The sequence below is a fragment of the Diadema antillarum genome, unplaced genomic scaffold (genome assembly GCF_040938485.1).
Source record: "Diadema antillarum isolate AM-2024a unplaced genomic scaffold, OU_Dant_1.0 seq00002398_RagTag, whole genome shotgun sequence".
Classification (NCBI taxonomy): domain Eukaryota; kingdom Metazoa; phylum Echinodermata; class Echinoidea; order Diadematoida; family Diadematidae; genus Diadema; species Diadema antillarum.
Genome location: NW_027273009.1, coordinates 287,572 through 301,902, shown reverse-complemented (window position 1 = coordinate 301,902; position 14,331 = coordinate 287,572). Strand labels below are relative to the sequence as shown.

The 14,331-nt window shown below is 39.8% G+C and overlaps 1 protein-coding gene across 1 annotated transcript; it reads right to left on the bottom strand.

The window, feature by feature from the left end:
* Positions 1–555: 555 nt before the first annotated feature.
* On the bottom strand, positions 556–12,864 carry LOC139714728 (small ribosomal subunit protein mS39-like; the record flags this gene model as incomplete). Its single annotated transcript, XM_071626400.1, has 11 exons — positions 12,803–12,864; positions 9,620–9,721; positions 9,004–9,049; positions 8,180–8,248; positions 7,431–7,538; positions 6,814–6,937; positions 6,235–6,356; positions 4,519–4,631; positions 3,043–3,130; positions 1,970–2,113; positions 556–700 (listed from the first exon to the last, which is right to left on the bottom strand). Coding segments are annotated over exons 1-11 (1,123 nt in total), but the record flags the coding sequence as incomplete, so codon positions are not given.
* Between the last annotated feature and the right edge of the window lie 1,467 nt (positions 12,865–14,331).

Here is a 14,331-nt window from a genome sequence, read left to right as displayed (position 1 = left end):
ACTTGATAGCAAACAATACAATGAATTTAGGCAAAACCAATGTGAAGCAAAAACCACAATACAGCAATGAGTGGCTACAGCGCAATTGAAACCTCATGTGCTTGTAGTGCAATAGACAGATTAATTGAGCTTTAATTCATGAAATTACATAACTCCTCCTTAGAAGATTTTTAAATATATGAATTTCTACTTATGGAAGGACTGATATGAAAGCTTGCATAATTTCCTTTTTCCTACAAAATTTAAACTTGATGAATTTTTTTTACATTATCATTGTTTGAATGCTTGTTTCTATACTGTATTCTTGAAAAAAAGTAGCAGAAATGAACTGAACTGAATTGAGTTAAATCTAATTGATCTGAACTGAATTGAACTGAACTGAACTGAACTGAACTGAATTGAACTGAACTGAACTGAATTGAATTGAATTGAATTGAATTGAATTGAATTGAATTGTATTGAACAGAATTGAATTGAATTGGATTGAATGAACACAGAAAGGTTGAGAGTTTGCAACACCAGACTGAAGGAATTCTGTGTGGTTTGCTCTCTCACCTACTCCACAGGCCTTCATCTCAGAAATTGTCTGGAGGGTCTTCCTCCGACCGAGGGCGCCCATGATCCTGAGGTTGTCGAGCAGCGCGTTGAACGTGTGAAGGTTCGGCCTGACCTTCTCCACTTCCATCTGCTTCATGAGTTGCTGTCAAAGGTCAAAGGTGAAAAGTGGTACACACGATCACAGAATTGTATGATTAAAGCATGTAAAAATTGTATGATTAAAAGAGAATTTGACACAGTGTCAATCTTATAATCTATGCTATTTTAGATAATTCACAATTTTCACTGGGTCAGCTGAATTTAAATCATCCAACATCCCACAACAGCAACATTGGACACTGCCTTTTTTATTATTATTTGTCTTAAGATATGTAATCCCTTTGTAAGAATTAAGTGCTTAAAAAATGCCTCTCTTTTGTCCATAGAATTTACAAGTGCACAACAGCCAAAAGATATTGGTTCATACTAGACTTCATCTGAGCAATAAACAATGTGGAAAATTAAAAAAGACAAAAAAAAACAAAAACAAAAACAAAATATGAATTTGGTTTCAAATGGCAACTTATCTGATACTGTCTGTTAATGAGAAATGGTTAAAATCAAATCATCAAAAAAAAAAGAAGATAAAGCATGACATGATTATAAACTAAACAGACCTGTGCTCAATTTTCATTTCCATTACTTATAAAAAGTGTGTGTTTGACTTTTTTTTTATTTGCATAGAAATGGGTATAAAGAGGAAGAAGGGGAGAAAAGGGTTATTTGTCATGGGATGTCAGTATTATGTGTGGTGAGTGATAAAATGGTATGGGGAGGTAACTTCCAGGACACACACACACACACACACACACACACACACACACACACACACACAAAGATTACATCTTCATAATGTGATACATGAATATATCATTCAGTCTAGATCCAATTAAGCTGTACATACATAAAGGAACCAAAATTAAATCAATTCATCTGGACTTACTGTTTTACTTCCGAGAACGATTTCATGTCCGATCCTGGACGCTTCATCAGCTCGTCTGATTTTCCTCCCTGACCCCTCCCTCAACAAGGGTGGGGGACTGTGACACAACCTCTCCCGGGTGTGCAGCTCTTTCATCCGGAGAATTCCTCGGCGACTGACTTCGAACAATAATGTCGGTAGTGCGTCTGCGCCCATTAGCAACGACGCTATCCCGCCATCAAATCAGACGAGCTGATGAAGCGTCGAGGATCGGACGTGAAACCGTTCTCGGAAGTAAAACAGTAAGTCCAGATGAATTGATTTAATTTTGGTTCCTTTATTGATCGTTACCTGGATGAATCACAACTTACACCATTTGATCTGTACATACATAGTTGCCTAGTGGTAATGACAATGTTAATGTCTTGTAGCTTGCAAGAAGAAACTCACCAGCATGACAGACCACCTCTCTTTGTAGTCATCCCTGATGTATGTGCTGCCCTCTATCAGCGCATTGTAGGCATGGACATCGGCCTGTATTCCCCGCTCCTGCATCTCATTGTACAGGGTGAATGCGCGAGTTTCAGCTCCATACTGGAAGAGGGGGGGGGGGGGGGGGGAAGCGGTGGTGGTTATGAAATCATAATTTATGAATCTCACTAAGATGACAGCTTAAATTTGACAGTACTTCAATGTAGTTTATACATGCACATTATTTCTCATCAGTCTGTCAGTTACAGTGTACTTTCACATTCATATAATCATCTCAATTTCCCATCCCTACCTCTTTTCCCATATCATGATTGAATCATAATGGGTGTCTCAGTCAGGTAGTGTGAAACCATCGTGACATATGCACGGACACACAGACAAAGACAAAGACACAGATACAGACACTGACACAGCCAGGGGTACAGACATGGATACAGGTACAGACACTGACACAGATGCCGACAGAGACAAAATAACAAAGACACAGACACTGAAACAGACACAAAGACACCAGTGAACACCCATACACACTTGTATGGCTTAGGACTACAGGACATCCAGTCTGCTTTAACTGATGCTTATCCTCAGCTGTGAGACACAGTACACTACAGCTGACAACGATATATATTAAAATCAAAGGACCATGCCCCTTCAAATTGCAAATGGACATACTATTTGTATGGCTTCACACCCACAAACAAAAGAGTTCCTGTTATCTTCCCAGATCTCGCTTTGAATGACAGAAGATGTACACTGATTCTTTGTAACCAGAGGCCAAGCATGGTGCCATAAGAGGATGTATATCACAATGATCAAAGTTCTTTCAGGCTCATCAGCTTAAAATATAATTGCAATTAAACAAACAAAAAAACAGTTGTCCACAGTAATGAGAGACGTATGAAACTGCAATCAGACAACCCCCACTTCCTACCCAATCACAAATAGTATACATCCATAAACAAAGACAGAAAAAGCATGAAGCCCTTCAACTATTCCTGCTAAATATGAATATCTAATCTAAAAATCCTTACCTTCACTAGTCCCCTAATCATGCTGTTGTAGCAGTGAGCATCTTTTTCCTTGATGCTGTCAAACAGGATGTCAGCTGCATTACCATCCCTGAAAAGAAGGGGGAAAAAAGACGGATAGACAAGGAAACCTAAAATGAGCATGCATTATTTTTGTTTTTATTCATTCAGTTGAAATGCGATTCGGAAATCCTACAACATGGCATTACTATCCCATATTGTTGTTGACATCCTCTCAGTGAAATAACTTTGAATGTTTTTTGACACGAACATAAAGACATGAATTTACGGGAGGTGGCCACTATCTGTACACACTCTCCACTGCAGTAGGACACTGGACACACATTTTGAATATGTTGATCACCTATATGGCAAGATATTCCTGCCTAGTTAGTGTCTTCTTTCTCTTCTTTCCTTTTTTTTTGTTTTTGTGGCATGTGAGGGAAATTATTTGTGGCTTCATGTACTACAAAAAAAGAAATGTACTTCTACATTCTATCTATGTCTGGTTAAAAACTGGGTGAAATCTTGATTAAGGCCATCTTAGAATGAAGGTGAGCTGGCTCAGTGGTCAGAGCTTGTGATTCACAAGCAACAGGTCCCTGGTTCTATTCCTGCAGAAACCTGCTGACACCAAACACCACATGAAAGTGCCCTTTTTCCCTCTGCCAGAAGGTTATAAATACTCAGACATGATCTGAAAGTCTTGTGTGCCCATGAGAAAAAAAAAAAAATGAATCAGGAGGGGAGATGCAGCGTCACTTCTTGGAAAGATCTTGGTGATCTACTCGAACAAACCAATCCCTAACCATGAACCTTATGCCAGTCAGTAGTATCTTTGACAATTGTACCAACTAGGAGCACTGCCATGTTGATTGAAAGGGTTGAGTTGACCCCAGTTTATTGTAGTTAACAATGGTTAAAAAATTGCTATCAGCCGTAAGCTGCTTTTCAGCAAAGCTGCGAACAAAGGCTAAAAGGCAGAGGCCAACATACAGGATTTCGCTCTACTAGTTAGGCACAGAAGGGAGTGCAGGTCAACCAAAGTTTGCTATCACAGTCACTATGTCATTCACTAAAGCTACATTTCATTCACACTGTGAATGACTATAACTCTAAAAATAATTCTATTTACTGCGTGTGATTACAAGGCATAAAAGTTGTACGAATCATTATTCACACTCTCACGAGTGGAGAATTAAAGTGAAATTCAAACTAATGCTCAATACAAAAGTTGCCTTTAATAAATAGAGATAAGTCACACAATAGAAGGACAGAAGTTCGTTTCTATTCCATTTATTTTATTTGACTCTTAAAGTGGATTTGAATATCAAGTGGATGGCCACATTAAACTTGAAAGTAATCTCAATTCATTGGGGATGAGCTGATTTTGCTATAACACATATCTCCCATAGACACCTGCCCGGGTATACTCGGGACGAGTCTTCCAACGGGTCAAGGAGCAGATTGTTGGCTCACTTCCAAGGTGGTCCTGCAAGCTTCCTTCTAAATCTCCTCTGGGGTTTTGTCTCCTCCTGGGTAGACTCCTGTACCTCCACAGGTTCTGATTCCTCCGCATCTTCACTGCCCTCCTGCAATGATGTAAAAAGAATTTTATGAAACCATTTCTCCTTGAGGCTCCTTCAATCAGGATTACAATGAGAGAATGTATTAAACAGATCAGCATATAGATGAGGACAGATGCCTATGAGGGGGGGGGGGGGGTGTAGGGGAGGGAAGAAAATCAACAAAGTGTTTCATCTCTACTGATTAAGTGCATAATTTAGTCTTGATATGCCACTGAAACATAATAAACAGTGAGGGAAGTGAAGAAAGCACTGTGATATGGTGGCTTAGACCAGGGATTTGTAACCAGAAGGTCTAGGGTTGGAATCCTGCCCAGTGAGTTCATCCTTCAACAAGATGTCTCGCCCAAAATGTTCCTCTCGACTCAGGTGTATAATGGGGAACTTGTCAATACTGGGGTGATGATAATAATGGCAGGGCGCTTTGGGAGAGCAGTTTGATTCAATACAGAAGAGGCTGTCTTAAAGACTAACGCCATATCATAAAGCGAGGATGTTTCCATGACAACAGCATATAGTCAAATATTGGTGACCACCCATCCATAGTGGCCATTTGTTTTTTTATTTGTAGCTGCCACAATATTCTCTACCTCGAATAAATAAATAAAAAAATCAAGAGTTAAAGCCCTTGCATTCAGCGATCCCCCTTGGCCTGGTCTAATGGAAGCCTAGTTCCACTGTTCCATTAATGATGATAATAACCCAACAATTCTCTGTGCATTGGGGCTGACACACTAGGTTGAGCCCTTTATATCGACAAAGTAATTTCCATTCTTTATGCCAGAGTTTCTGCATCTCACTTTAAAACTCTACTTAGGGTCAACCAAATTACTGTATACGCTATATATTTCGCGGGGGTTTTATTTTCGCGAATTTCGCGAGTCGGGAGCTATTCGCGAAATTAACAACACGCGAAAATATTACCTTCCAAAATGAATCCCTCGCCTTGATGATACGAACATTTCAGTACTAGTATACCATGTCACGGCTTACCGAACAGACCATACTGGCTAAGCTTGTTTACGCACGTCCACGTCTACTTACGAATACTGTAGAGAGCCAATCCATTATCGCAAGGGGACCACTCGTCAGAAATCTAGCGCGATGGACTTAACCACTTCAAAAATGTTGAATTCTAACTTACTAGTTCGCAGAGTTTGGCAAGTCTTTTTCATGCAGTGTATAACTAGTATCATTCTTATTTGCTAGTAAGTTGAAAATTCACACTTTCTTTGCCACTTCATATTTTCTCTGGTCCCCCAATCGCGAATTTAACCACTCGCGAAAATGTGTGACAGCGGCAATTCGCGAAAATTTATGTACGCGAAAATTATAGCGTATACAGTATTAACTGACTGGTAGCAATTCAGAAACTAAGAACGATATTGTCTCTTCAACAATCTATTTGAGGAAACACAGCAATCAGACTTGTAACCTTTGGCGTTAAATTGCACATGAGGGGGATGTCCAAGCAACGTGAAATACAGACCATGCGACAGAATGAAACTGGCCCGCATCCTGAATACGTAGTCACCTGTTTTTATCTTTTCTCACGCATGGCTTCTATATCTGTGTCGGTTTGACTTTCTTTCAAAATTTCATGTCATACCTCTGCTGCAGCAGTCTTGGCAGAGAGAAGATTGTGCAGGACATCAGTGACTGGGGGCTGGCAGCCGTGGAAGCAAAGGAAATCTAGAAGAGCTCTGCTGGTTTCCATGGAGACGGTATGACCTGTTTCATACAATATGAAAAAAAAAACCAAAAACAAATAAAAGCAAAAACATGTCATTTGAGATTATAAAAGTGTTATTCCAAGACAGGGAATCTTCTCTCTGGAACCTCTGCTAAAACATTGTCTGTCAATCCAAGTAAATCTATTCAAAATCCTGCAAATATCATAAACTTGCAGCATTTTTCTTTAATGACTCAGTGACAAGGGGAAATCTGAAAAAAGATAGTGATTTTGATACTTACAATTTAACAACAAAATGGATTTTCATACAAACATTGAAAAATAAAACAAAATAAATGTTTACACATACACACACACACACACACACACACACACACACACACACAAAAGGGCATAAAACATTGGGATCTGATTGATGTGGCATAATATATTAACTGTAAAATCCTAAAGCCTCAAGGGGCACAATTTTCAACCAGGATAGGTGAGTTGGTTCACCTGAATCTTTCAACTCTTGGTGAGCTCTGAGGGCCCCCTGCATGTCATTCCTCAAAAGTCTCTCCAAGATGGCTTCTTCGCATGGCTCTTGGAACTCTGAGCTTTCAACTGGTGGGAAATAAGCCTGCGAACATGTTGAAAAAAAAAATGCACAAGTTTCATACACCAGCTAGACTAACAAATCATACAAGATTCAAAATCAATTTTTGTTGTTAGCAAAACAGTAAACCATTTGGCATCTTCCTCGACTCTGAAAGAAACTTATTTGAAGACATGTTGAATAATGCACTTTGAATACCATATCAAAATATAAAAAACAAAGTCAGAAAAAAATACTTGCTTTCCTTATCATGAATTTACTTTACCTGGTCAAATAAATAATAATGATGATGATGATGATGATGATGATGATTATGATGATGATAATAATAATAATAATAACAACAACAACAATAAAGAAGCAATGCCTTCAGCCTGCAAATGTACTAAAATGTTGAAATGAACTAGAAGATAAATCTCATTTGTCATTGAGATTACCTGGTACTAATTACAAGGGGGGGGGGGGGGGGGGGAGTTGCTAATTGAATGTTAAGATGGTAATGTTTCTTGACACTCACCTCTATTTTGGGGTCATCTCTCTGTACGCCAAGAAAAAGTTCAGGCTTGGTTTTGATGACATACTGTGCTGCCTTCTGGCCAGACTCTGTGGCAAGAGCATATCGCCTCTGAAAAACAAACAAACAGACAAACACACAATCTAATACATGTAAACTTGAGTGCCATGAATCAGACATTGAACAAAATTATTTCAAAACATTGTTTAGACTTTGAAATTTTGACAGGAGGTAGTCTGAGGAATTAAATTGTCATTCTTAGAAAGAAAATCAAATTGCCAATATCTTAGCCAAATCACCTTCCTTTGCAGTTTCTTCGGCTCTGACATTTAGGACTTCATCATAGTGATATGGTGACCAAACACAGACAGCAAACTTGAAAGGGTGTTCTCTTCACAGTTCCAATCACTATATGTTATGTTCTTCCCACCACATAGCATATTGAAAATGGTGATAAACGTCTTGACTTCTAGGAGTCCTTCTTAGAATTTATTGCATTCTATCCCTATTATTCAGTAAGTACAGGTAAGTATTGGTATCCCTATCAAAATTTACCTCAGGTTAACATCTCTACTTTGATGTCTGAACTGCTTTAGTGTAAAGTGTACTTCACATCACTTGGGCATTACTTTATATCTTATTTTCTGTAGCTATCATGTAAAGCTTTAGAAAATACAGTACTCCTGCTCTACACGTAATAAATGCATGAATATCATCTTTATAAGACATTCAAAATGAAAGAAGCCACTTACTCGCTCAGCAGCTGACTTGGGAAGGAGATACGGATCATCGTGGAACATGTACGGCAGGGCAGTGGGATCCTGAAATTAACAACATCTTTGAAATATAAAGTTGACACACAAGTTATCATTTAATCATGATCTACACATTAAAATCTAATAAATGCACATATACTAGTAAAGAAGATGCTGAACTTTCTGCTCTTTCTTTCAAATGAAGGACAAATACTTGTTTAAATTTGGCTGGTCTCATCACATTTGAAAACACCCCATTATTTTCAAGCATACTATGCAGTGACAATTTTTGGACTACTGTACTTTACTGCTTCTTGTTTTGGCAACACACATCAAATCATTCTGTTGAAGAAATGTATTCCATTATGCTCAAATGCCAAACAGTCATACACTCAGTAAAATTTTTGAGTATGAGCTTGGCATGCATTTCTTTCCCTGATAACTTGATTTTTATTTTATGACATGTGGTGTAGGCAGATGATTTCAGTTCAATACAAGAAGCACATAAGTCAGTATTTCAAACATAACATGATTATAGAATATTTGTATAAAAGAAACACATCGTCGCTGGGGCGACAAGACCTCGTATCTACAAAATGTCAAATGTTCAGGAGAGCCAAAAAACATGGCGGCCAAAGCACTATACCAAATGGGACAGCCGTTCCTTTGATGTGCCATGGTGGCTTCATTTTTGGGGTAACACAGCTAGGATTTGGACAGGACATCACTTCACCGATTATTTGACCATAAATGCAAAAAAGTCATTTTCACCAAAATTGCAGATACAAGGTCTTGTCACCCCAGCAACCATATGTACATACCTTAGCGACAGTTTTACTTAGGGCCCTCAACACAGCCAACTCATCCCTGTGAAGAAAAGTGATGTGTATGTGTCAAAACATTCTCTTATTAACATACATTGAACTGCAAGTAGAGGGTTGAGGAGCTACATTTACTTCATTTGGTGCAGATTCCTAGGTAGGGACTGCTGTGAAACATATACACATAGGTGAACAAACAAACAAACAAACAAACTAAATGGCAGTACTGCTGAAACATCTCTATGTGCGTGGTATACTATTTCTCTACATCTCAACTGACGGTCTGTGTTCTGCTCTTGAGAATGCATATTCATACATATATGTCCATAATTATGGACACAAAAGTTGGTGGATTCCTCAGACTTTGTGGCATTGGATGCACACTTGAATATTCTTGCACATTAAAAACGAGGCAACCCAATGATACAGTAGAGGCTGAGATGAGAAACTGCTATAGTTTCTGTTTTAGAAATCATTTCATATTAATACCTAGAATGTCAAATTATGGCAAACATGCACATAGCAAGCAAAACAAATACAAACACACATACACATCCATTTACTTGAAAACACAAATAAAAATGAGCTCTGTTATCCACTGATATTTTCCACTTACTTTTGAATTCTCTTTGGTATGACAATAGCCTCTTCTTTTGTTTGTTCAACAGTGGAGCACCTTCGTATCTGATGATGATCCTGAATTAGTCTGGAAGCAATTCTGCGAAGAGAAAGCATCATCAAAGTTCTTCATCAATCTCTGTGGTTTTTTATTTTCTTCTTTAAAGAAAGCAGAACAAAACAGAGCAATAGAGTAGATTTGGATGCCTATCTCCAGACTAGTAAACATCAAGGGATTGCGAAGAAAATCATTCCAGGACCCTTCCCGACATTGTTATCTTACATTGGCTCCTTGATACCGCACTAGTGTACAACATTCATGGCTTAAATGTGGCAAATTTAACCCAAACTGCCAGGTGGATTTTAAGCAAGCTGATACAAATGACTGTCATGTTAAAAGGCCTGTTTACCTTTGGGAGGAGTAATTTTAAAAATGTTCAAGGTAAATCTTTTGATGCATATGTGTAGGTCAGTTGTATCACAAAACATCCTACCATATAAAATTTTTGAATAAAGCCCAAAATATAAAGAGATATCGCTATTTTTCTCATTAAACCATAACTGTAGACGGTTTAGTCTGGAAACATTTTCATTATAACTATTGTTTCACATTTTGCGTATCTAACAATACCCAACATCGATTGTACTGTTTCATATTTTTACATTGGTTGTTTCTATCCCTAACTCACATTTTAGAACTATTTTGAAGCACTAATGCTGGGTTTTTGTTTCATCTGCAAATGGTAATTTATGCCCTTAAAGTGTGATTTGAACTTTTGTTTAATTTCCTGAAATGCATACACCAGCATTTCAAAGCTGAGGCCAGGTAACAAAAGAAAGTAGTTTCTTGTCCGAATTTTCAGAGAGAGGGGATTGATAAGACTATGTTGCACTCTGGTTAGCGCATGCGCACAGGTTTCAAATCCGTCGAACGGAGCAGCTGTCATTCTCACAGATTCCTCTTGACCGGATCATTTAAAGTCTCCAATATTTTCAGAAAAGAACTACTGGAGGAGCAAAACGTTCCACGTACAGCAAGTGTTATCAACAATTGGACCAAATACATAAGTATTCAAATTGAAGAAATTTTGAGTAATTAAGTTGAACTTTAACAGCGATACTCCACCATACCATGACTCAATATCCTTCCCCACACAGAAGCGTTCGGGCTGTGTTTCGCAGTTATTTCTACTCATAAAATGTAAACTTCCACATATCAAATTGAAGAGAGATTTGTATTGTAATTTAATGTACTAAGTAATGTAACCCTGCCATAAGTTTCCATATTCCTACACAGTTCGGACGGCACTATGCACATTCAAAGTCAACATGCATACAGACAGAGCCGCTGTAAATGCGCTGCAGCATACAAAACTACCCACCTAGACAACAGTAACACACAGCCAAACACCCGATCGGGGTCCACTAACCCGGGGGCGCTCCTTCTAATGCACTTGTCAATGTAATGACTCACCCCACTACCCCCGGACATGGGTGCGTCATTTCCTCGTTTGGTCCGTCAAATTTGTGACCCAGGTGTTCGTCATTTTACCAGCTTTGTCCGTCAAATCTTTGACCGAGGGGTGCGTCAAAATCCCATCATTGTCGGTCAAAATTTTGACCGAGGGGTGCGTCATGGTACGTCACTTGGCTATGGAAAATAACACGCATTATTTTGAACCGAGGGGTGCGTCATGGTACGTTACTTGGCTATGGAAAACTGCACGCATTTTTGCACGCTACCGGTCCCGCCGGATACACGTACCGCGAGTGAAATTACAGTGAGCGCTTTCCCGCGGCAAGTGAAAATCAAAGTCGGGAAGCGTTTTGGAATAAGAGGAAAAAATGCTTGCCAGAATCTGGCAAGCAAAGAATTTAAAAGCCACCCTTTCTCCTTACATTTTCCCTCCAACAAACCCATGAAATCATGCATACTCAATCTCAAACCAGGGACTGTTCAGCGATGTAACAACTTAGTTCAATCTTTCCTGTCGAAACGGCAGCAGAAGAACTGCCTGCCGCATGCTATTTTCTGCTCGCGGGATAGCCCGACCAGCTGGCCAGACGCGCGCGCGACGCTGTTAGCTGTGCGAATCTCTACGTACCGCGACTAAGCTGTAGTTACGCAGTACTCGAGTGGGAATATGAATGCCGTGGCATGGTGTGTACCTACCTGCGCTGCAGCAGTATGCATCCACCGCACTAGCAATGGCCGCGCACACACAGCGCATTCTGCACACATATGTGATTGTCATAATATGGATTGCATGCACAGAATACATACTACTGTTCGGAATATCGTAGCAGCAGCGTGATGTACGGTGAATGACAATACGGTGCTTACATGGTAAAAAAGGGAAAATTGCCGAAACTTTTACAAATTATGTGTACGAACCAAAAGAAAATGAAATTGCTTGAATAAAACGGATGCAAAAATCGTTTCGGTATTTACGGGGGTGCGTCAAATGTACCGAGGATGTCCGTCACAAAAGTGACCGAGGTGTGCGTCACTTTCAACGTGTTGTCCGTCAAAAAAGTGACTGTGGTGTTCGTCACTTGCAGCGTTATGTCCGTCAAAAAAGTGACTGTGGTGTCCGTCAAAAACCCCGTGTGGTCAGTCAAAAAATGACCATGACGCACCCATGTCCGGGGGTAGTGGGGTGCGTCATACATTGACAAGTGCATAAGTTCTACATAAACTTTACACAGTTATAAAATGTGGGACCAGCCCCAACACTACGCGTTGGGGCTGGTCGCAGTTAGGGGTCCACGTGACCCTCGTTGTACAGTGTAAATTTTGCACTACAGCGGTGAAAAGCTGCAGTGCAGCAGCACCGGGCCGCCGGGGGGGGGGGGGGGGGGGGGGGGGGCTACCGTACTAGCTTGACTGCCTGCTGCCCTGGCCCTGGCCCTGGCTCCGGCTGCGCTGCGCTGGCTGGGCGGTCGTGATCGTGTCTGTTGGATAACGTAGGTAAACTACAGTACCAGTAGTAGGCCTACAGGCTAGCAGTACAGCGTGCGGCGGTGCGGTTGCCAACCAACCTCACCTCATTCCGTCATCATTACGTACACATTCTGGAAAGATTAACCATGATATAATCGTTCTGACGAATATCAAAATGTTCATAACCCCTTGACTCAATGGAGGTGTTGGGTTTGCACTCAAAAGTTAAGTTCTTACCTAGAATAACGTAACATCTGAGGGACATGAAGAGGCACACGGTAGCCACAGGGCGCTGCCATCTTGAAAAGTAATGTCGAAGAGGGCGTTCCGACCTATTTATTTTTAGGGCTGATACGTAATACAGTGTATGAGTTTAGATATTTCTCCTCACAACTCATCCCAATGTAAACTCTTTGGTTGAAAATAACATTCATGTGAACCATGGAGCTACGAACTAAGCATAATTATACAATACAATGCTGCGATACATTAGGTAGTTGTTTACATTAAAAAAAATAATAAAACAGCCGAGTAAACAAAAATGTTGATGCGAACTCTCACTCCTTCTGCAGCAGTTTACTTTGATAAAAATAAGGAGAATACTGAGTCAACTGATTTAGTTTTTACAAGGCAAGTGTCGTTCAATTGTGCCGGATAATGCCTTATTTTCCTATATTGATGTATGAGATTCCTAAACGGAAATAAAAAGTTGGCTGTAATATTTTGTACAAGTCAGTGCACTAGTGTGAGCCTGATTATTTTTTTTTCTTTTTTGACATTTATTTCTACTTTCATTTACAAGTATGACAAAAATGTGAACGCATTGAAAGTTTCTATCATAACTGGTAATGGATTTAAATACAATATTGATTTAAACGAGACAGAAGTAGGGATTACTAATTTTGAAGTTAGCAAATAGGCCCTTAATCCCGATAGATGGCGTTTAAAGTGACAGGGGAATGAAACAGAAAATAAAATGTTCATGGGATTAATGATTTTTAGTTTATTTGTAGTTTTTTTAAACTATTTAGCAGGAGAAAGCTGCTGAGAAATTAACAAGCTAAGAAAATCAATAGCTTCCTCGGAAGCGGGAGGGAGATGGAGAAAAAAAAAGAGTATTGGAATATAATGCAATAGAAACATAAGGATCACAGTTCTTGTTTACACAGAATTATGACGTAATGCCATGTCACAAGTTTGTCCGGCGCATGGCCGGTGCCATGTTTTCAAAAGTGGGGAGGGGGGGGGGGGGGGGAGCCACTTGGACTTCTGGCGCCACGATGTTCCGGGCTTCATCAGCGGAAAACAACAACAACAACAACACTAACAAAAACAACAACAACAACAACAACAACAACAAATTAGCGCAACTATAGTTCTGTAGGGTGCCACTTCCGAGTTTCTTCAGCTGACAAGCAAAAAAGAAAAAAGAAAGAAAGAAAGAAAGAAAAAAAAAGGGTCTCCAGCGCAAAAACAAAGCTTTACCGCACATTGATACACTTCAAGGTTTCTATGTATTTTTTGTTTCTAGTGCCACTTACGCTCTTCCGGGGGGGGGGGGGGGGGGAGAAAAAAAAAGTGGGGGGCCCAAGGGTTAAAGTGGTGACCCTTTGTATGGTGCAAAAAAAAGTGGGAGCGAGCCCCCCCCCCCCACCCCCGTTCCGCCGGCCCTGAAGTTCGTGTTATGATGGGGCATAAAGTGGAAAGCAAATTAAGAGGTAGGATTGGCATATCATTTTATAGGCTTTTATATAAGAATGAAAAAT